We start from the raw sequence: 23,076 nt of genomic DNA, 5'->3' as shown, positions 1-23,076 counted from the left end.
CTTTGTGTTGTCATCTCTATATTTATTTCCCTCCATCCCTCTATCTGTCTTTACCTCCCTGTCTGTCCCTCTGCCTCTGAGTTTGTCCATCTTTCCATCTGTGGATGGACATCTATCTACATCTGTCTATCCATTCATCTGTCTCTCTATCTCACCATCTCCACCATCCATCCATCCATCCTGTACTTGAACGGTTAAAGGCACGTTGAGCAGCTTTGATTTTCTCTGCAGGAAATTGAATGAAGCCATACATTTCTCCTTAAAGGGAAGCTGTCCTTGGTTCACTTGTCATGAGTTTACACATTTCCTGCTGCATAAGATGGTTTGGCAGGAACCATGGGGTTCCTATAGTGCACTCTGCTTGTGTGCCTGGGAACCGCTGAGCGCTCGACATTTCAAGCTTCTCACCCAGAGGAGCTGGGGGGTGGGTGTCAACCCCTCTGAGCTCAGTACCCAGTCCCCTGTCTCCTAGGCTGGTGTGGCATCCCCTCTTTCACACGGAGTTGGCCAGAGAGCAGGGAGCACCCCTCGGAGCCAAGACAACAGACCCTGGAGCCGTAGTCCAAAGTGGACGCTAAGGCAGGGCTCTGTACAGTGGGGTTGAGTGGACGTGGGTCTGCCTGGGGGAGCATGGGGTCTCAGAGGAGGACCCCATCCCTGGGCTGTGGGTGGTGAAGCTCAGATGGGGGTCTTCAGGTGAGGCTCAGATGATGGGGGTCTCCAGGTGTGGGACTCAGATGATGAGGGTCTCCAGGTGGGGGTCGGATGATGAAGGTCTTCAGGTGGGCTCAGATGACAGAGAGTCTCCAGAGGGGCTCAGATGATGGGGGTTTCCAGGAGGGCTCAGATGACAGAGTCTCCAGAGGGGCTCAGATGATGAGGGTCTCCAGAGGGGCTCAGATGATGAGGGTCTCCAGGTGGGGCTCAGATGATGAAGGTCTCCAGGTAGGCTTAGATGACAGAGAGTCTCCAGAAGGGCTCAGATGATGGGGGTTTCCAGGAGGGCTCAGATGACAGAGAGTCTCCAGAGGGGCTCAGATGATGAGGGTCTCCAGGTGGGGCTCGGATGATGGGGGTCTCCAGGTGGGGCTCAGATGATGGGGTCTCCAGGTGGGGCTCGGATGATGGGGGTCTCCAGGTGGGGCTCGGATCATGGGGGTCTACAGGTGGGGCTCGGATGATGGGGGTCTCCAGGTGGGACGCAGATGATGAGGGTCTCCAGGTGAGGCTCAGATGATGAGGGTGTCAGGTAGGGCTCAGATGATGAGGGTCTCCAGGGGGGACTCAGATGATGAGGGTCTCCAGGTGGGCTCAGATGATGAGGGTCTCCAGGTGGGAGTGAGATGATGAGGGTCTGCAGGTGGGGCTCAGATGATGGAGAGTCTCCTGGGCTGTGGGTGGTGAAGCTCAGATGGGGGTCTCCAGGGGGAGCTCAGATGATGAGGGATCTCCAGGGGATGCTCAGATGGTGGGAGTCTCCAGGTGAGACTCAGATGATGAGGGTCTCTAGGTGGGACTCAGATGATGGGAGTCTCCAGGTGGGCTCAGATGATGAGGGTGTCCAGGTGGGAGTCAGATGATGGAGGTTCCAGGTGGGGCTCAGATGATGGGGGTCTCAGGGTGGGGCTCAGATGATGAGGGTCTCCAGGTGGGCTCAGATGATGCGGGTGTCCAGGTGGGAGTCAGATGTTGGAGGTTCCAGGTGGGGCTCAGATGATGGGGATCTCCAGGTGGGCTCAGATGATGCGGGTGTCCAGGCGGGAGTCAGATGTTGGAGGTTCCAGGTGGGGCTCAGATGATGGGGGTGTCCAGGTGGGGCTCAGATGATGAAGGTTTCCAGGGGAGCTCAGATGATGAAGGTCTTCAGGTGAGGCTCAGAGAGGACAGTCTCTGCATGGTGCTTAGATGATGAGGTTCTCCAGGTTGTTCCCAGATCAGGGTCTCAGATGATGAGGGTCTCCAGGTGGGACTCAGATGATGGGGTCTCCATGTGGGGCTCAGATGGTGGGGGTCTCCAGGTGGGGCTCAGATGGTGGGGGTCTCCAGGTGGGGCTCAGATGGTGGGGGTCTCCAGGTAGGGCTCAGATGGTGGGGGTCTCCAGGGGGGCTCAGATGATGGGAGTCTCCAGGTGGGGCTCAGATGATGAGGGTCTCCAGGTGGGGCTCAGATGATGGGGGTCTCCATGTGGGGCTCAGATGGTGGGGGTCTCCAGGTGGGGCTCAGATGGTGGGGGTCTCCAGGTGTGGCTCAGATGATGAGGGTCTCCAGGTGGGGCTCAGATGGGGATCTCTAAGGGGGGCTCAGATGATGAAGGTCTCAGGGGGGCTCAGATGATGGAGAGTCTCCAGATGGGGCTCAGATGACGAGGGTCTCCAGGTGGGGCTCAGATGATGAGGGTCTCCAGGTGGGGCTCAGATGATGAGAGATCTCCAGGGGGGGCTCAGATGGTGGGGGTCTCCAGGTGGGGCTCAGATGATGGGGGTCTCCAGGTTGTTCCCAGATCAGGGTCTCCAGGCGGCAGAGTGTCATGTGTGAGGACCAGCTCTGGGAAGCAGTAACTGGGTCACCTCCTTTTCCGCTCACGTCTAGGATCTCACGCCTGGGTCCCTGGTGGCCAGCCCCAGGGGTGTGGTCAGACCTGCCCAGGCTGCCACAGCGTGCTTGGCCTCGGGAAAGAACCCGGCCTGGGATCCCAGAGAGGGTGTGGGTGTGGTGCCCGAGCCAGTGGCGAGGCTGTGTGCCTGGCGTCTTGCAGGACAGACGTCCCTGGGAAGCGCTGGTGGTATCCCTGCCTGGTTTTGACCTGATCACCCTAGTGGGGGTTGGTGTGTATCGGGGCTGGGAAGGTGGGATAACGGGAGGAGCACAGCCACAGTCAGGGGTGACAGCAAGTAGGTAGGGATCTGCTGACGGCTCAAGAGAAGCCCTACCAGGTAGCCCCCAGCCTTGCCTTTCCTCCTTCACCTCCAGCCTTCCGAGGTCCACACCTCCAGCTGAGACGGTGTGAGCTTGCTGTGGACTGAGTCTCTGTATCCCCCTGGAATTCATATGTGGAAACCCTGGCCCCCGAAGGGGATGTGCTGGGATGTGGAGGGGAATCTTTGGGAGGTGATGAGGGTTAGATGAAGCCATGAGGGTGGGGTCCCCATGATGGGATGAGTGGCCTTGTGAGGGGGGGAAGAGAAATCAGAGCTATCTCTCCATCACACGAGGATACAGCAAGTGTGCAGATGTACGGACCAGGAGGAGAGCTTTGCCTCTTGGCAACTAATCTACTCTGTGATCTCAGACCCACAGTGGGCAGGACTCTGAGAATCACGCCTGTGGTTTAAAGCACCTAGTTTCGGTAACTTTGATATAGCAACCAGTATTTGCCTCGTTGCAACAAACCACCACCGCCCCCCCCAAAAAAAACAAAAACAAAAACAAAAACAGAAGCAGTATTGTAACAAATTCAATAAACACTATAAAAATGGCCCCACATTAAAAAATTGAAGTTAGTAGACTTTGAGTTAACTGGATTATCTGCCATAATGTGGGTGGGCCTCATCTTATCAGTTGATGATGTCAATTTGAAAAAAGACTGCGGTTCCCTAAGTGAAAGTGAAAGTGAAGTCCCTCAGTCGTGTCCGACTCTTTGTGACCCCATGAATCACAGCACACCAGGCCTCCCTGTCCGTCACCAACTCCCGGAGTTCACTCAAACTCATGTGCATTGAGTCGGTGATGCCAGCCAGCCATCTCATCCTCTGTTGTCCCCTTCTCCTCCTGCCCCCAATCCCTCCCAGCATCAGGGTCTTTTCCAGTGAGTCAACTCTTCGCATGAGGTGGCCAAGGTATTGGAGTTTCAGCTTCAGCATCAGTCCTTCCAATGAACACCCAGGACTGATCTCCTTTAGAATGGACTGGTTGGATCTCCTTGCAGTCCAAGGGACTCTCAAGAGTCTTCTCCAACACCACAGTTCCAAAGCATCCATTCTTTGGTGCTCAGCGTTCTTTATGGCCCAGCTCTCACATCCAGACATGTCTGTGTCTCTCTCTGCCTTGCTCTCTGTGTGTGCTCTTGATGTGTGTCTCTGGAGAGACCTGTAAGTAGTACATACTTTATGTGCATAGGTTGTACTACAAGAAAGCCAATTAGGGATGCCAGTATCACAGAAGCTGAGTCCCTGTCAGCTGTGAACGCATGTGTGTTCAGTCGCTCAGTTGTGTCTGACTCTTTACGACCCCATGAATCACAGAATGCCAGGCCTCCCTGTCCATCACCATCTCCCGGAGTTCACCCAAACTCATGTCTGTCACGTCGGTGATGCCATCCAGCCATCTCATCCTGTGTCGCCCCCTTCTCCTCCCGCCTTCCATCTTTCCCAGCATCAGGGTCTTTTCCAATGAGTCGGCTCTTTGCATCCAATGGCCAAAATATTGCAACTTCAGCTTCAACATCAGTCCTTCCAATGAATGTGTAGTGTTGACTTCCGTTAGGATAACTGACAAATAATCCACCCATTAAATCGTGTAGTTCAGTAAAATTTTCTGGGGGCCCTGCCATTTGGTCCTTCAGCTTATGGTTGTGTTCCCCCCAAAGCAAGTTTCCTGATCACTTGGAATATCCTGAGGACTTGGGCTTATTTAGGGTTTAAAAAATATGCCTGAGATGTATTCATTACAAAAGAATTCTGAAGAGTGTTCTTGGCTGTGAAGACTATTCCTTTGGTGTTACGTGGCATACAGCTAGGGAGGTTGCAGAATTTTCCTGTAGACACCCCCACTGACACTGTTTTTCTCTTGTCCTCTGTTCTTTTGGAAGATGGGGGTGGAGATCAATGAGCCTTGTCCTCGGGGTGACCAGGGAGACGTGGGTCTGTTGGCAAAATTCACTGGAAAATGTGACATGTGTAACACATTGACACTATCATTCCTCAGACCACTGCTCACAGCACTGAGTAACTTAAATTGTTTTTTTAAATATTCAATTTAATCTTATTATTTTTTAAATTGGGGTATACTTGCTTCAGTACGTTGTGTTAATGTCTGCTATACAATGAACTGAAATTCACCTCAAAATGACCATGAGGTACCACTGGTCAGAATGGCCACCATCAAAAAAATCTACACCCAATAAATGCTGGAGAGGGTGTGGAGAGAAGGGAGCCCTCCTCCACCGTCGGTGGCAATGTCAATTGATGTAGGCTCAAGAGCATGGAGGTTCCTTAGAAAGCTAAACACATTATTACCGTGTGATTCCGCAGTCTCACTCGTAGGCACACAGCCAGACAATACCCTCATTTAAAAAGATACACACGCCCCAGTGCTCACAGCACCCCTGTGTTACAATAGCCAGGACATAGAAACAACCTAGCTGGCCATCAACAGATGAATGGATAAGACTGTGGTACATACATACAATGGAATATTACTCACTCACGAGAAAGGACGAAATCAGGGCATGGGTAGAGATGTTTGAGGACGAAGGAACTTTTTAACATAAGGTCCGGACAACTCTGTGGGCTGTTTCCTTTTCTGCCAGCCTCCTTTGAGGGCTGATGGATAGATGATGTGACCTAACTGTGTCCTAAGCCTTCCCATCTCTGCCCCCGCTTTGCTCTCCCGCCTTAAGGCCTGGAGATCAGTCTGTCCCCGGAATGAATGAGTGTCGTGTTCCTCTTCTGTGGTCACAAGATGGGTCACAGGCGGGTACAGTGTCCGAACTGGACACTTTATCCTTCAAGTCCGCTTCTCATGGTGCGTCTATCAGAAGATTCTCACTAGTGAGACACGTAAGCTTCTTAATTGTCGTGGTTTACCGACACAGCCTTTCTCAGTGATGCTGTGTTTCGGGAAAACAGAATCCTGCAGCCAGTTGAGTTAGAAGGGCAGACACGCATCACTTTAACATTATTTCCTCTCAATTTTGAGGACTCGTGAGACAGGACTGGCAGCCCACTCTAGTATTCCTGCCTGGAGAGTCCCCACGGACAGAGGAGCCTGGTGGGCTACAGTCTATGGGGTTGCAAAGAGTCAGACATGTCTGAGTGGCCAAGCACACCATACCACATGCATAGTAAAGTGGACAGTGTTGGTAACAGCAGCAGGAAAAGGTGGGTAGTGTAGGTTATTATTCGTCTCTGAGAAGAAAGCCAGAACTTCCAAGTACCACTCAGCCCCCATTATTCATGGTTAAACACAGCGTTTCCCCCATTTTAAACTGAGACTGTAGTCACCGTACAATGCACCCTTTCTATGGCACAATTCAGGGGTTCTTAGGGTATTTGCAGAGTTGGACAAGCACCACCCCTATGTCATTTTTGAACTTCTTTTTATCACCTCCTTCCCACATGGCTCAGTGGTAAGGAATCCTCCTGGCAATGCAGGAGACGCAGGTTCAATCCCTGGGTCAGGAAGATTCCCCTGGAGGAGGAAATGGCCACCCACTCCAGTGTCATTGCCTGGGAAATCTCATGGGTGGAGGAGCCTGGTGGGGCTGCAGTCCACGGGGCCGTGAAAGAGTCGGAAACGACTTAGCAACTAAACAACAGCAACCACAAAAAGATTCCTGTACCTACTACCTGCTGTTCCTCACTCGTCTCCCTCCTCCCCGGCCCCTGGAAAACACCAGTGTACACACTCTGTCTCCATATGTTTGCCTATTTCTGCATTTTGTATAAATTGGATCATGAAATATATGGCCTTTCGCATGTGATTTCTGTCTCTGAACATCGTGTGTTTGGGGTTTCCATCTACATGGTAGCCTGTGTCAGAGCTTCACTCATTTTCATGGCTGTGTCGTATTCCACCGTGTGGATGGGCCTCATGCTGTTTAACCATCCGTCCATCATACTATCTTATCATCCATCCATCTATTCTCCATCCATCCATTCATCCATCAACCAACCATCCATCCATCATCCATCCACCCATCCATCCATCCATCCATAATACACCATTTATCACCCATCCACCCACCATCCACCCACTCATCCATCCATCTATCCATCCATCATCCACCCATCTACTCATCCATCATCCATCTAGCTATCATCCATCCACCCATTATCCAGCCACTCATCCATCCATCTATCCATCCATCAATGCATCATCCATCTATCCATCTATCCATCATCCACCATCCACCCATCCACCCATCATCCACCCACCCATCCACCATATACTATCTTATCATCCATCCATCTATCCATCCATCCATCCATTCATCCATCAACCAACCATCCATCCATCCATTCATCCATCAACCAACCATCCATCCATCCATTCATCCATCAACCAACCATCCACCCATCATCCATCCACCCATCCATCCACCCATCATCCATCCACCCATCCACCCATCATCCATCCACCCATCCATCCATCATCCATTCATCCATCCATCCATCCATCATACACCATCCATCCATCATACACCATCCATCCATCCATTCATCCATCCATCCATCGACCTATCCATCATCCATCCATCCATCATCTATCATCCGTCTGTCCATCCATCCATCCACCCACCCATCCATCCATCCATCATCCATCCATTCATTATCCATCCATCATCCATCATCCATCTATCATCCATCCACCCACCCACCCATCCATCCATCCAACATCCATCCATCAGTCCGTCAACACTTGGGCTGTTCTCACTTTTCTGGCTGTTGTGAATCAAGCTCCTCTGAATCTAGCTTCATCATGCGTGTGTGAGCAGATGCATGGTTTCCTTTCTCCGGGATAGACTGACACCTCGGTGTGGCGCAGCTGGGCTCTTGTCTCTCCATGTTTAACCTCTTGAAGAGCCACCTGTCAGACTCTTTGCCAAAGTGGCCACTCCAGCTTACGTTCGCATCAACCTTGCGTTGGTTCTGATTTCTGTACCTCCTCGCTAACTTTATAGTCTCTTCCTTTCTCCCGCCCTTTCTTTCCTCCTCTCTCCCTTTCTTACTTTACCTCTTTCTCCATTTTCTCCTTTTTTCCTCTTTCTTTTTCCTCTCTCTCTCCCCTTCCGTCCTCCCCTCTCCCTCCTCCCTTTAATATAGCAGCCGTTTACGCAGTTGTGAACCAGTCACTCACTGTGGCGTGGATTTCTCTTTCCCCGATGCTCTCCTAGCAGACTTCTGTTGTCTCCCAGGAGAGCACAGGAGCAAAGATTTAAGGGGTGAAGCAGTGAATAGGCGACCCACGTGCTCTCACAGAGAATTCACAGCGGCTTACACGTGTCTGCAGAAGATAGGAAACGCGGAACATAAATCAAAGTCCAGGAACCTCATAGATAACAGAGGGGAGACGGTGTTGCCGCTGCCCTGGGCTTTCAAAACCCCTGTACCTGGCGCCCACTTCTGTCTCATGACAGCGAGGAGCCTCGGCCGGGCGTCCAGCCGCCGGTATCTGATAAAAAAGGGACCAGGCATGCAGTAGGCCCCCAATTCTAAAAGTGGCCACAAAGCTCGGGTCATTTCAACATAGCTGGACAGGGGCCAAGATGGCAGAGTTCTTTGTTTTGAGGTGGTTGTTTTTTTTTTTAATTTCATGTATTTGTGTATTTATTTTTGGTAGCACTGGGTCTTTGTCGCTACACGTGGGCTTTTTGTCTAGTTGAGGCGAGCGGGGGCTTCTCACGTGGGGGCTTCTCTTGTTGCAGAGCCTGGGCTCCAGGGCACGCAAGCTTCAGGAGTTTGGCTCCCAGGCTCTAGATCTCAGCCTCAGGAGTTGTGGTTCACTGGGCTTAGTTACTCCCTGGCATGTGGGATCCTCCTGGACCAGGGACTGAACCCATGTCTCCTGTGTTGCAAGGAGGATTCTTTACCGCTGAGCCACCAGGGAAGCCCCGTTTCGCTTTATACTGTCAGTTCAGTTCAGTTCAGTTCAGTTCAGTTCAGTGGCTCAGTCATGTCTGACTCCTTTTGACTCCATGGACCTCAGCCTCCATCTCCTGGAGCTTGCTCAAACTCACATCCATTGAGTCGGTGATGCCATCCAACCATCTCATCCTCTGTTGCCCCCTTCTCCTCCCGCCTTCAATCTTTCCCAGCATCAGGGTCTTTTCCAGTGAGTCAGTTCTTCGCATCAGGTGGCCAAAGGATTGGAGTTTCAGCTTTAGCATCAGTCCTTCCAATGAATATTCAGGACTGATTTCCTTTAGGATGGACAGGTTGGATCTCCTTGCTTTGTACTTTAAGAAGGCTATATTCTTTTTTTTTTTCTTGAAGACATGAGTTTAGGCTTTTTACAAAAAGTTCCTGGGACTCCCCTGGCGGGCGGACCAGCCGTTAGAACTTGGTGCTCTCACTGCCGGGACCTCAGGTTCGATCCCTGGTTGGGGAGCTGCAGGCTGGGAGTAGCAGCCAAAATACGCACGTAAATAAAAGCTGCTAGTTTGAGATAGTTTTAGATTCAGGTACAATTATAAAGAATATAATGGAGCAACATGTTCCTGTTTTTCTGCAAGAGGAGCCCTCTTGTATCATGACGGTTACAGGTACCATATCCCAGACCAGCAGGCTGACTTTGATGCAATGCAGTGCTTTCGGCCGCATCTCCTGCCCTAACTTGTGTTCACTCCTGTGTCTGTGTGATCCTTGAGATTTATGTGTGCGTGTGGGTTTGAAAATTCCCCATCATGGTTCTCAGTGGTAAAGAATCTCCCTGCAGTGCAGGAGCCCCGGGTTCGATCCCTGGGTCAGAAAAGACCCCCTGGAGGAGGGCATGGTAACCCACTCCAGGATTCTTGCCTGGAGAATCCCATGGACAGAGGAGCCTGGTGGGCTACAGCCCACGGGGTCACAGAGAGTTAGACAGGACTGAGCCAGTTCCAACATCCTTGTCTACATCTGTGTCTTTTTCGGTCCCGGTGAATTTCTTGTTTGTTTCCTTCTTTTCGCTTTTCCAGAGAGTTGTTAAATGTTTTCAGATTATTTTGCAAGAACTCTTTGTAGACAAAGAACGTGACCTTCTTCCCACATGGCACCGTTTCTGTTTTTCCTTTTGCTGTCTTCTGAGGCACTTTTGGTTCCCTGGGATGAAGCCGTCTTTTCATGGTCCGAGTGATAGATTATTTCCTGCACAGTGTCTGCGTCTTGCTTAAAGAAGCTGTCCTTGCTTTCCTGGTTGTTGTTGTTTTTTTCTCATCATTCGTGAAAAAACAACCAGCGTCACCACGTCTTCTGCTGTTTTTATGAGTGAATTACACACACACCTTCCTCTTCTGTTACTTAATACAAGTCTGTCTGCTCAGTGCAGTAAAGATGAACAAGCCGAAATGTTGGGAGTTTGGAGCAGGGAAAGCTTTACTGCAGGCTCATGCAAGGAGACAGGTGTCTTTTGCCCTCAAATCCTGAGCCTCCTGATGTTTCAGCAAAGCCTTGTTAAGGGCCAGGTGAGCGAGGGGGTGAGGTTAGTGGCTGCAAACTTTTTGGTTCAGCAATCCGTGTCCCTTGCGATGCTCATCTTAACCTCCAACAACACAAGTGTTTTTCTCTGTTCTGCAACCTCTTATCTCCCTGTGAATGGAAGAACGTTGTCCCCTTAAAGGTCAGAGCCTTGAGAATGGACTATCCTGTCTATTTATAATGTTACTCTAAGCCTCCAAGCAGACAAAGGTTATTCTCTATTCTGCAACTTTTTAAATGTCTCTGTGAATGGAAAAGGGTTATACTCCTAAAGATCTGAGACTGAGAATGTGTTTTTGGTGTTAGATCCCACCGGACTGAGGACTGAACTGAACTGATGACCCTCCAAGAAGACAAATGTTATTTTCTATTCTGCAACTTTTCATCTATGAATGTGATACCCTTAAAGGTCAGAACCTAACAATGAACTATCCTGTCTACAATGTTACTATAAATCTGCAACCAAACAAAGGTTATTCTCTCTTCTGCAACTTTTTAAATCTCTCTGTGAGGGGAAAAGGGTCACGCCCTTAAAGATCAGAACCTGAGAGTGAACTGTCCCTATTACAGGCTATGGGCAACATTTGTAACGCAAAGCAAAAGAGTACAAAGGTTAAAGTAAAAGAAAGATCCAATACAGATGATTTTGAGCAAGCTCCAGGAGGAGGTGGTGAAGGATAGGGAAGCCTGGCGTGCTGCAGTCCACGAGGTCGCAAGGAGTCAGACACGACTGAGCGACAAGAGACGGAGTCAGATTTGTTCTTCCCCGTGACTTTAGGGGCGGCTCTCACGTGTCGCGAGCTCGGCGTATGGAGCCCTGTCATGCTGCTATTTTCCCAAGCTGCTGCCCATCCCCGAGCCGTGAGGTCAGCCCTCCGACTTAGACAGAAGCATGACCGTGGCGTGTCTAAACATAGCTCGCAAGGGAGTGCTCGGCTCGCCCTGCAAACGCTGTGCCTTTGCCAACCGTTCGTTTGCCAAGATCTGAGCTGCCTTTTTTTTTTAAAATTGCTTTTTATTGATTGTTTACTTTTGGCTCTGCTGGGTCTTGGTTGCTACACGTGGGCCTTCTCTCGTTGCAGAGAGAGGGGGCTGGTGTCTAGTTGGAGTGTGTGGACTTATCATTGCGGTGACTTCGCGGTTTGCGGAACACGGGCTTCAGGAATTGCGGGTTCCGGGCCCTGGAGGACAGTTGATGCCGCCGTGGTGTGTGAGATTGTCCCCAGATCAGGGCTGGAACCCGTGTCTCCTGCCTTGGCCCGGCCAGTCCTTTACCTCCAAGCCACCGGGGAACCCGTAGTTGCCTTTCTTCATGAGCGCCTGACCGTCCAGACCCAAACCCTGGGGCAAGTAGTTGCCTCTTGCAGTGTCGGACCAGGAGGCTGCAAAACTGAATGGTTTTAGAATTAGACGAGCAGGTGAGAGCTTTGACAGGGCAGCTGGTACGCTTGTCTGGGATGGGCAGCTGGCGCGGTTGGGGTCAGGTTAGCATCCTGAATTTACAGAGCACTGGAGACATAAGACTCGGGTGCGATCCCTGCATCAAGAAGCTCTCCTGGAGGAGGGCATGGCACCCCACTCCAGGATTCTGGCCTGGAGAATCCCATGGACAGAGGAGCCTGGCAGGCTGCCATCCACGGGGTCACAAGAGTCGGACACAAACCTACAGAAACCCATGGACAGAGGAGCCTGGCTGGCTACAGTCCACGGGGTTGCATAGAATCAGACACGACTGAGCGACTAAACAGAATACCGCATACTCCACTATTATGAATAGACCCTTACATCAACTCTCAATGGGTCAAAGACCTCAAAAAGGGAGTTTAAAAATACAAAGCTCTTGCAAGAATGCGTAAGGTTTAATCTTTGTAAATTCACGACGGTCCGTGGGGTCACAAAGAGTCAGACACGACTTGGAGAGCGAAGGACTACAACGGCAGCTGGCTGATACATGGTTTCTGCATGGAGACACTGCGCTGTTGCAAAGAGCTCTGAGTTGGCACCTGACCTGGCCTCTTCACAGCCGATTCCTGGAAGTGACTTTGCGAGATCAAACGATAGAATCACATGTAATTGGGGTAGATACTACAGAGTTTTCCCCGACGGGGACTGAGCCGTTTTGCACTCCTATCCACTTTGTGGGTCAGAGCGTTGTCCCCGTGGCCACACCGGAGAACGTGATGTTTTGAACTCTCACCAACCTGCTGGGTCAGATGGTATCTTGCGGTTTTCGTTAGCTATTACACATCCCTCACTGGGTGTAAAGTTGGTCCTGTGATTTGAAGGGCCATTTCAATATGTTTTTGTTTGTTTGTTATTTTTTAAGCATTTAAATTTTTAAAATATATTTTTATTGTTTTAAAGCCTTTACTGTATTTGTTTTGGGCTTCCCTGATAGCTCAGTTGGTAAAGAATCCTACTGCAATGCAGGAGACCCCAGTTCAATTCCTGGGTTGGGAAGATCCCCTGGAAAAGGCTACCCACTCCAGTATTCTAGGGCTTCCCTGATGGCTCAGACGGTAAAGAATCCGCCTGCAATGAGGGAGACCTGGGTTCAATCCCTGGGGTTGGGAAGATTCCCATGGAGAAGGGAAAGGCTACCCACTCCAGTCTTCTGACCTGGAGAATTCAATGGACTATATAGTCAGTCCATGGGGTTGCAAAGAGTCAGATACAACTGAGCGACTTTCATTTCACTTCATTCTCTGTGTTATAAGATTGTTTCTGTCTTAAGCTTTTTTTAAGTGTTTACTGATTTTGTTACAGTATTGTTTCTGGGGCTTCCCCGATGGTTCAAGCATTAAAGAACATGTCTGCAGTGCAGGAGATGTAAGAGACATGAGTGTGATCCCTGGGTCAGGAAGATCCCCTGGAGGAGGCGACCCACTCCAGTATTCTTGCCTGGAGAATCCCATGGACAGAGGAGCCTGGTGGCTGCAGTCCATGGCGCGCGGTCACAAGTTTTTGTTTTTAAATCTTTGTTGAATCTGTTGCAGTATTGTTTCTAAGTTAAGTTTTGGGGTCTTGACCCTAAGGCGGAATCTTAGCCCCCTGACCAGGGATCAAACCCACAACCTCTGTATTGGAAGGTGAAGTCTTAATCAGTGGACCACCAGGGAAGTTTCTTAAATATGTTTTTATGTCAACAGATGCTTTTGTCCTTCTTCCCTGTAGAGACTTTTATTTCTTGGCTTTTCAGAACTCTTTGCATTTTAGGAAAATACTTCTTTGAATGCGACGAGAGTTGCAGACTTTGTCCCAGTTCATTGTTTCTGTCTGACTTTGCTTATGCTGTTTTTGTACACATTTATTTTAAATAATTAATTTTGGGGGGCCATGCTGCCAGGCATGTGGGATCTTAGTTCTCCGACCAAGGACTGAACCTTTGTTCCCTGGAATGGAAGCACAGATTCTTAAGCACTGGATCACCAGGGAAATCCCTTGGTGGTTTTTTTTTTGGTCAACAGTGTACAATTTTTTTTTTTTTTTGGAGTGAAATTGGTGTTTTGCCTTAGAATTAGCAAAGAGTTTCCTGGTCTGAGGTTAAAGGTACATTTTTGTGTTCTTTGAATATTTTCAGTGTTTAGTTTTTTTCCTCTTGGAGTTTATTTAGATGTGTCTTAGGAGTTATGGATCTAATTTTATGTTTTCAAAGCCTCTATTTAGATGTCCTAACCGTATTTATTATGGCTTCTCTGGTGGATCAGTGGTAAAGAATCTGCCTGCAATGCAGGAGACACAGGTTTGATCCCTGGGTTGGGAAGCTCCCCTGGAGGAGGAAATGGCAACCGACTCCGGTACTCTTGCCTGGAGAATCCCGTGGACGGAGGAGCCTGGTGGGCTACCGTCCATGGGGTCACAAAGAGTCGGACATGACGTAGTGATAAACACGCATAGAAATGGAGTATAGCTTTTAAAAATGGTGACTCTGTTGTATCGCTGAAACTTATAAAAATATCGTAAATCAAGTGTACTTTGCTGGAGAAAAGGAATTTTGTAAAATAAAATACAGGAGACAGGGAAGATACCAAATTCATGTTTGCTACGTTGATCCTAAAGGAAATCAGTGAGACCAGCCCATCCTAGAGGAGATCAGTCCTGGGTGTTCACTGGCAGGACTGATGCTGAAGGTGAAGCTCCTTTGGCCCCCTGATGCGAAGAGCTGACTCATTTGAAAAGACCCTTATGCTGGGAAAGATTGAAGGCGGGAGGAGAAGGAGACGACACAGGATGAGATGGTTGGATGGCTTCAGCGACTCCATGCACATGAGTTTGGGTGGACTCTGGGAGTTGGTGATGGACAGGGAGGCCTGGTGTGCTGCGGTCCATGGCATTGCAAAGAGTCAGACACGACTGAATGACTGAACTGAACTGACCTGACCGGCGTTGATCCTATAATAAACCTCCTAGGACCAGCCACTTCCTACACATAGCAACTCACTCACCTAGAAGCCTACTGCTCAGATGCAAAGTGACCCGTCTGTCCAGGACTCAGCCCTACCCCTTCCTGGCAGGGGCTCCCAGACTCTGGGCCTCCATCCACCTGCACCCACCCCCCTCCCATGGACTGTAGCCCTCCAGGCTCCTCTGTCCACAGGATTCTCCAGGCAAGAATCCTGCAGTGGGTTGCCATGCCCTCCTCCAGGGGATCTTCTCGACCGAGGGATCGAACCCAGGTCTCCTGCATTGCAGGCAGATTCTTTACCATCTGAGCCACTAGGGAAGCCCCATATATATAATACACACACACACACACACACACACACACCTTGTTACATACCCTGTTCCTTGATGGTTATTACAGGGTATTGAATACTGTCCCCTGCTCTGTATAGTAGGAACTTGTTGTTGCCCCATCTGATATATAACAGTTTGCATTCTCTAACCCCAAGTGACCAGCCCTTCCCTCCCCTGCCCCGTCTCCCCGTCTAGAGCACCCCACGTGTGTTCTCTCTGCCCGTGAATCGGACACAGCAAGCTTTAGGTTGAAACATCAACCGCTGTGTGTAAGACCTCCAGTTCACAACACAGATAGCCTGGCCCTTGAGAATTCATCCAGGACTCCCCACCCAGGGTCCTGGGCTACACCCCTCATCTCACCCTTTCTGCACATCACGTTGGCACCGTTCATTCTTGCGGAGGTGTCTGTGGGGGTTGAGCAAGGCTTTGTGAGGTGTGTACACCAGGCTGTCACAATGCAAGTGTGCTCTGCCACGCAGTCGTGTCCGACTCTTTGTAGACCCCGTGGACTGTAGCCCACCAGGCTCCTCTGTCCGTGGGATTCTCCAGGCAAGAATACTGCAGTGGGTTGCCTTTTCCTCCTCCAGGGGGTCTGGAGTCAGGGATAGAACCCGTGTCGACGGCTGCTTTACCCCTAGGGCCCCCTGGCAAGCCCAGGCAGTCATCAGTCAGGGCGACGGTCCTGTGTTACCCTCTCCCATCCTGAGCCTGTAAATAACTCACAGGAACAAAACCACAGGTATCAAACCACAGCTCCTGTTGGCATCCCGCCCTCTTTTGTTACTTCATTAGGACCGACTCGTGCTCTGCTTCTAACCCTTGTTTTCTTTTTTTCTTTCTTTCTTCGTCCGCAGTCTTCTCTCCGCAACCCGAACGTGTTGCCATAGTGACCGGAGGGACCGATGGCATCGGATACTCGACCGCCAAGCACCTGGCGAAGCTGGGCATGCACGTCATCATAGGTGATGTCCCTTTGTTCAGGACCTTATGTGTTAGAGTGCCTGGGAGATACGCCGTCGTCTGCCTCTGCGTGATGCAGATCTTGGTGTGGTTACAGATCCAGGGGGGTTTCCCAGGAGGCCCAGTGGTAAAAGAATCCGCCTGCCAATGTAGGAGACACAAGGGACCTGGGTTTGATCCCTGGGTCGGGAAGATGCCCTGGAAGAGAGCATGGCAACCCACTGCAGTGTTCTTGCCTGGAGAATCCCACGGACAGAGGAGCCTGGTGGGCTGCAGTCCCTGGGGTCTCGAAGAGTCCGACACGACTTAGTGACTGAACAGCGTATTCCACTATGGGCTTCCCAGGTGACTCAGTGGTAAAGAACCATCCCGCCAATGTGAGAGACCAGGGTTTGATCCCTGGGTCTAGAAGACCCCTGGGAGGAGGAAATTGCAACCCAGTCTAGTATTGTCAACTGGGAAACCCCATGGACAAAAGAGCCTGGTGGGCTACGGTCCAGGGGCCGACTTAATAACTAACCAACAGAGCCAGCAGGTGCAGAAGGCGGTAACGGTCACCCTGAAAAGCTGAAACAGACAGGAGATTGTGATACTCTTTCTTTCTTTTTGGATAGGAGTCTAGCTTCTCCTTTAATGTGGATCATATTTTTTTTTTTTACCTGTGTGACTCACTGCAATAAATGACAATAAGTGTGGGTTAGCCTCCCAGACCTGTCATAACAAATTACAGCACAGACTGGATAGGTGAAACGGCGCACATTCACCCTCCCGCAGTCCTGGAGGCTGGAGCTGAGAGCCAGGTGTGGGCAGGCCTGGTTCCTCCCGAGGCCTCTCTGCTGGGCGCGTGGACGGCCGTCTCCTCCCCGAGTCCTCATGTGGCTGTCCCTGTGTGTGTCTCTGTGCCCTGACCCCTTCTTTCTGAAGCTTTCTAGTGGCTCATGAAAGGGAATGGGAAGTCGCTCAGTCGTGTCCGCCTCTTTGCGACCCCGTGGACTGTAGCCCACCAAGCTCCTCCGTCCATGGGATGCTTCAGGCAAGAATACTGGAGTGGGTTGCCATTTCCTTCTCCAGGGGATCTTCCCAACCCAGGGATCGAACCCAGGTTTCCCACACTGGAGGCAGACGCTTTAACCTCTGAGCCACCAGGGAAGCCCATAAAGCCCTAGTGGCTTATCAGATCAGATCAGTTGGTCCCTAAATCAACTTGCGAAATGAAGGGACTTTCTTCTGCTAGGAAAGTGGAGACACTTTAAGTCAATTCAATTTACATTTGTGAATATTGCCGTTGTTTAAATCAGCTGGAAAAAAAGATACAGGGACATTAACTTTGAAAAAAAACAAAACAAAATATAGTATTGATCACATTTTTCTGGACATCCTCTGCATTTAATTAATTGTTCTTATGGTGTCCGTTTTGATAAAAATTGTGCTATAGGTCTGGTTTTACCTCTTTCAACTGTTGGCTGTTCAGTCATGTCTGACTCTTTGCAACCCCACGGACTGCAGTAAAGCAAGTCCTTCCCTGTCCTTCACCATCTCCTGGAGCTTGTCCAAACTCATGTCCATCGAGTTGGTGATGCCATCCAACCATCTCATCCTCTGTCGTCCCCTTCTCCTCCTGCCTTCAACCTTTCCCAGCATCGGGGTCTTTTCAAATGAGTCAGTTCTTCGCACCAGGTGGCCAAAGTATTGGAGTTTCAGCTTCAGCATCAGTCCTTCCATGACCATTCAGGACTGATCTCCTTTAGGACTAACTAGCGATGAGCAGGGCGTATGTTCCAATAAAACTTATTTTTTTTTACAGCAGGAGATGAACCAGGTTTAGCTTTGGGCTAAACCATTGTTCACTGGCCCTAATTTGGGTCAATATCTTTTTTTTTTTCCTAACAAGTGGTACTCTCCTTCCTTCCTGCTGCTGCTGCTGCTGCTAAGTCGCTTCAGTCGCGTCTGACTCTGTGCGACCCCATAGATGGCAGCCCACCAGGCTCCCCCGTCCCTGGGATTCTCCAGGCAAGAACACTGGAGTGGGTTGCCATTTCCTTCTCCAGTGCATGAAACTGAAAAGAGAAAGTGAAGTTGCTCAGTCGTGTCCAACTCTTAGCGACCCCATGGACTGCAGCCTACCAGGCTCCTCCGTTCCTAACAAGTGGTACTTTCCTTCCTTCCTGCAGACCTTTACAATCTGGTGAGCAGGGTTCATCCTTCCCAGAGCAAATCTGAACGTGGGAGTTTGCCCTTCCCCCATGACTTGGTGCCATTGAACCCTTGCTTTGTTTTATACAAAAACTTAACCGCGACGGAACAGAGCTTGACGGCAAGGCAGACCCACCGTGTCTGTGACCTGCTTCCTTTAGGGGAGTGTTTTCAGATATGCCAGTGGATCCCCAGTAGATGTAGAAGCAACATTAGCAACTGTCTAAGGTCAGGCATGGGCTTCCCTGGTGGCTCAGACCGTAGAGAACCCGCCTGCAATGCAGGAGACCCGCGTTCGATCCCTGGCTCGGGAAGATCCAATGGAGAAGGGCGTGGCAACCCAGTCCAGTATTCTCGCCTGGAGAATCCCATGGACAGAGGAGCCTGGAGGGCTACAGTCCATGGGGTCGCAGAGAGTCAGGCACGACTGAAGCACGTTAATACATACACATACATAGCTGATACACAGTGTCGTCTTAGATTCAGCTGTACAGCAGTCATAGAGTTGTATTTGTGCATTTGCATATTCTTTTATCAGACTCTTCTCCCAGGATAAGCTATTGCAAGGTATTGCATTTAGTTCCCTGTGCCGGGCAGTAGGTCCTTGCTGTGTATCTGCTTTAAATATAGTCGTGTCTCTATGTTTGTCACAAACTCCTAATTTACCCCTCCTGAGCATTCCCCTTTGCTAACCGTAAGTTTGTTCTCTATGTCTGAGTCTATTTCTGTTTTGCAAATAAGTTCATTTGTATCGTGTTTTAATTTTTTTTTTTACACTTTTTTTTTAAACACCAAAAATATTTTTTATTGGGGTACAGCGGATTAACAGTGCTGTGGTGGTCTCAGGTGGACAGCAAAGGGGCTCAGCCGTACATATACGTAGACACGTTCTCCCCCAAACTCCCCTCCAGCCAGGCTGCCACCTGACACTGAGCAGAGTTCCCGGTGCTGTCCAGCAGGTCCTTGCTGGTTCTCCATGTTAAACACAGCAGTGTGTCCATGTCCATCTCAGACGTCCTGACTATCACTCCCCCATCCTTCCCCCTGGGAACCATAAGGTTGTTACAGAGTATTGAGCAGAGTTCCCTGTGCTGGACAGCAGGTCCTTGCTGGTTATCTCTTTTATATATCACAGTTAATACATACCAATTCCAAGCTGCTAATTTCTCTCTCCCCACCCCGTTCCTTTTTGGTAACAGTGAGTTTGTTTTCTACGTGTTTCAGTCCGTGTCTCTTTTGTAAATAAGTTCCTTTGTATCATTTGTGTTTTTGTTAGCTTGCACATACAGGCACTGGCATACGCTGCCTGCCGTGGCTGCCTGATCTCTGAGTGAGCTCTCCGTTGCCGGGGGCACGTGCGTTTCCCTGTGTCTAGTCTGCGCTGCGGGTCCACTGCCTGCCCCCTCCCCACCCCAGGTTTCTCAGGACCCCCTGTGTGTTTTTTAGGAACTCGGGGCTTCTTTCTTCCTTCACTGGAACCTTTGCTATACCAGCTCTCAATGCCAACGTGGCCTGACCCTGCCAGGCAGCCTGGCAGCAGATGACATTTTAATAGCACGTCTCACTATGATGATTTATTTTTTCCTTTGCTGTCCATTCCTTCTGATTTTCACTTTATGTGTCTTGGTTTCTTTGCTGTTAAGGTGTCTAAATGGTTTATGATGTCTGTCTTCCTTACATTGTCTCTTTTATTGTTAAAAATATTCATCTTTGTTTCATTTAAAATAAATGCACTTAAAAAAAATCTCACCCATTTCAGAAGCAAGCTCATGCATGCCCACATCCCCCACTCAGCCATGAATTCTCTTTCTCAGAGGTGGTGGTCTTTGATGTGTCCAGTGTTTAGAGATGGAAGACATGCGTTCTTTCCCCTCGTGCCCCTGGCTCCCGCTTGCAGGAAGAATCTCTGAGCAAACCGGTCATAACCACACAACCATGATTTCTTTAAGGCGGCTGAGGTGCAAATCCCTTTTGCAGCTGCGTCATCTTGATGTCCACGGCTTTGAACTTCTCCAGGGGCGGCGGTGGTCTCTAAATCCCTTTTCGTTCACCTCCCCCAAAGGTGTCCTCTGCCACTGTTCACTTCTCTGTCTCCAGCTGGAGCTAAAACTATTTCTGTTTTCCCTGAGTTCACCACCCTGATGCTGGGAAAGATTGAGGGCAGGAAGAGAAGGGGGTGACAGAGGATGAGATGGTTGGATGGCATCACCGACCCAAGGGACGGGAATTTGCAGAAACTCTGGTGCCGGGGTCCAGCCCCGGCTGATCCAGAGAATTCAAAGCGGGGACGGCGTTGGCGAGGATCAGGATACAATAGCTTCAATTAGATATTAATTAGAGATGTAAAGAGTAATAGAATGAGGATAGCTCAGTAGGAAGATTCAGTGGAGAAAAGAGGCTGAGTAGCTTGGTTTACGTGGGAAACCAATAAAACTTCAAGACAAGAAGTTTGCACCACTTACGTAGGCCGCAGGCATCCTTCCGTTCTCCCGAAGGAGAGGAGACACTGAAGCCTCCCCGGTCGGATCTTAGAAGCCCAGGCATAATTAGTAAGCATGGCGGGTTCCGCGCTCCAGATGGAGACTCAGCCAGAGTTTGAGAGAGAGAGCGACATGGGGAGACCAGTCTTTCGAGGAACTGATCCCAATTCTTTATTTTCCATGGTCTACTTTTATACACTGAGATGTTATGCAAAAGTCACGTGGGGTCAGCAGTCCTGACTTTTATCAAAGTCAGGTGCTCCATACAAATGTATACAGAGGTCTTAAGGGTGTTACATCATCTTCTGGCCAGGGGGCCTGCTGACAATTTATGAACTTCTCCTTCTGACAGCGGTCAGTCAACCAGGACACTTATTTCTCCAGGGGTGATTATTCTTAAAAAAGACTCCACCTTCCGAAGCTACCAGATAAAGTTACATTCCTATAGGGTGAGGGTGTAGTGGGTTTTAATTAAGGAAAGAATTTACTTAGCCTAAGGTCTAACGTGATTAATATCAAAGGTTAATACTTATTTCTTCTATATATTCATTAATGTGTGTAAGGGCAGGGGATGTGGAGACTTAGCAACAAACATTGGCTCAACAAATGAAAAACCCTTCACCAATACAATTTCTAATCAGCCCACTATACTTATACTAATGCTTTCTAACTTTTCTAAGGAACCTGTTTATAGAAGGTTTAAAGCATCTCGTGCCTCTCACGGTTGGGAGGCTGTGAGCAATCACATGTGGCCGGACAAGCCTGTCAGGCAGGCTAGAGAACCTTCAGAGGAGTTTGTAGGTTAAAACACTCTTGTCACGCCCAGGAGTTTTTATTAACTGGAGCTCTAAGTTAACTCCTTCTTTGAAAGAGGTGGTGGGGGACAGCCCCCCGTAAAGTCAGAGGTGTAGGTGAGAGCACAAAGTAGTAAAGCAGGGAGACTCTGGTTTTGGGGGTGGATGCTCGAGAATTTCCAGGGGGACTCCTGAGGCTCGATCCCGCCTTTGAGTATGTCGAGCCTCCTTCCTCATGCCCTTTGCCATGGGTGGAGGTCCTCACGCCTGGTCCCAACACTCTGGGAGATGCTGAAGGACAGGGAAGCCTGGCGGGGCTACAGTCCACGGGGTCGCAGAGAGTCGGACACGACGGAGCGACTAACCCTTTCCTTTGATCTGTTTTGTGTATTTTTCTGGTTGGCCGCACAGTGGCTTGCGGGATCTTAGATTTCCCCCCAGCAGGGATTGAACCCAGGTAGCGAACGTGTGGAGTCCTTGCCACTGGGCTGCACGCATTCCCTCATGATGCTTTTCACAGCTCCAGCCACCTGTGAGTGGAGGGGTTGCCTGGACCACAAGGGCTTTGAAAGTTCTGTGTCCTGTGGGACATGGCCTGGGACAGTTTCAGGCCCATAGTCTTCTTGGCCTCACCATGGTTCTCATGCCAGAAGCTGACACGCGTGTGTGAAATCAATGAAAAGTAGGATGCCCCAGAAATGCATACGGGTGTGTGTGTGTATGTGTGTGCTCAGTTGCTCAGTCGTGCCCGATTCTCTGCAACACCGTGGACCGTAGCCCGCCCAGCTCCTCTGTCCATTGGATTCTCCAGGCAAGGACACTGGAGTGGGTTGCCTCACCCTTCTCCGGGGCATCTTAGGTCCTGCATTGCAGGCAGATTCTTTGAGCCACCAGGGAAGCCCCCCAGACAAGCATGCTTTTGGCCAATGCAGGCTGGAGAAAGTGTATCTTCAGCGGATACACTGAATCAGGCACAGTTGCTTTGAGCTGTTGGCCGAGTCCCAGCAGCAGAAATGGAAGCAGACACTTGGTAGGCTTTGCTGTTCACCGTCTCGAGAAAACACTGTTTCACGTGGAGCGGTTTTCTTCCTCTGAGTCGTGTGTCTTTCTTTGCCTTCTAGCCGGAAATAACGACAGCAAAGCCCAGGAGGCCGTGAGGAGGATAAAAGAGGACACGCTCAACGACCAAGGTACCTGACTGGCCTCCCCCGGACAGATGGCGCTTCTGCTTTGCTCTGGGTTCCTGGTGGGGCTGATGGAAGCAGCTTCGGGGAGGGGGCCATGTCTCTGCTCTGGAGCGTCTCTCTGAGGGCCTCTGGTCCTCCTTGGCCGGTGCAAGGCTGCAGCAAGCACGGTACCCCCCATGAGGGAGAGTGTTCCTGGTGAGATGGGGCCGTGTTTTCATTCCTTGTCCATCCCCAGGGTCCTCCGAGGCCCGTGTCCACTCAGGACTCTTTGGATGTGCCTACCGGCAGCTGCATCTGCCTCCTTCCGCTTCTTGTTTTTTTTTTTTTTAA

The 23,076-nt window shown here is 50.1% G+C and overlaps 1 protein-coding gene across 6 annotated transcripts in view; it reads left to right on the top strand.

Annotated features, from left to right (window-relative positions):
- DHRSX (dehydrogenase/reductase X-linked) overlaps positions 1-23,076 on the top strand; it is a 213,701-nt gene that overhangs the window by 23,950 nt on the left and 166,675 nt on the right. For 4 of the 6 annotated variants that reach the window (XM_044936703.2, XM_025276658.3, XM_025276659.3 and 1 more), the window contains exons 2-3: positions 15,987-16,094; positions 22,681-22,749. In XM_044936703.2, the coding sequence (XP_044792638.2) occupies positions 15,987-16,094; positions 22,681-22,749 (177 nt within the window). Of the gene's footprint in view, positions 1-10,687; positions 10,802-11,539; positions 11,811-15,986; positions 16,095-22,680; positions 22,750-23,076 lie in introns of those variants that run through there. The other 2 variants (XM_044936704.2, XM_025276660.3) reach the window with 2 other exon arrangements.

This window comes from Bubalus bubalis, chromosome X (assembly GCF_019923935.1).
Source record: "Bubalus bubalis isolate 160015118507 breed Murrah chromosome X, NDDB_SH_1, whole genome shotgun sequence".
NCBI lineage: Eukaryota > Metazoa > Chordata > Mammalia > Artiodactyla > Bovidae > Bubalus > Bubalus bubalis.
This window is presented reverse-complemented; position numbering and strand designations above follow the sequence as displayed.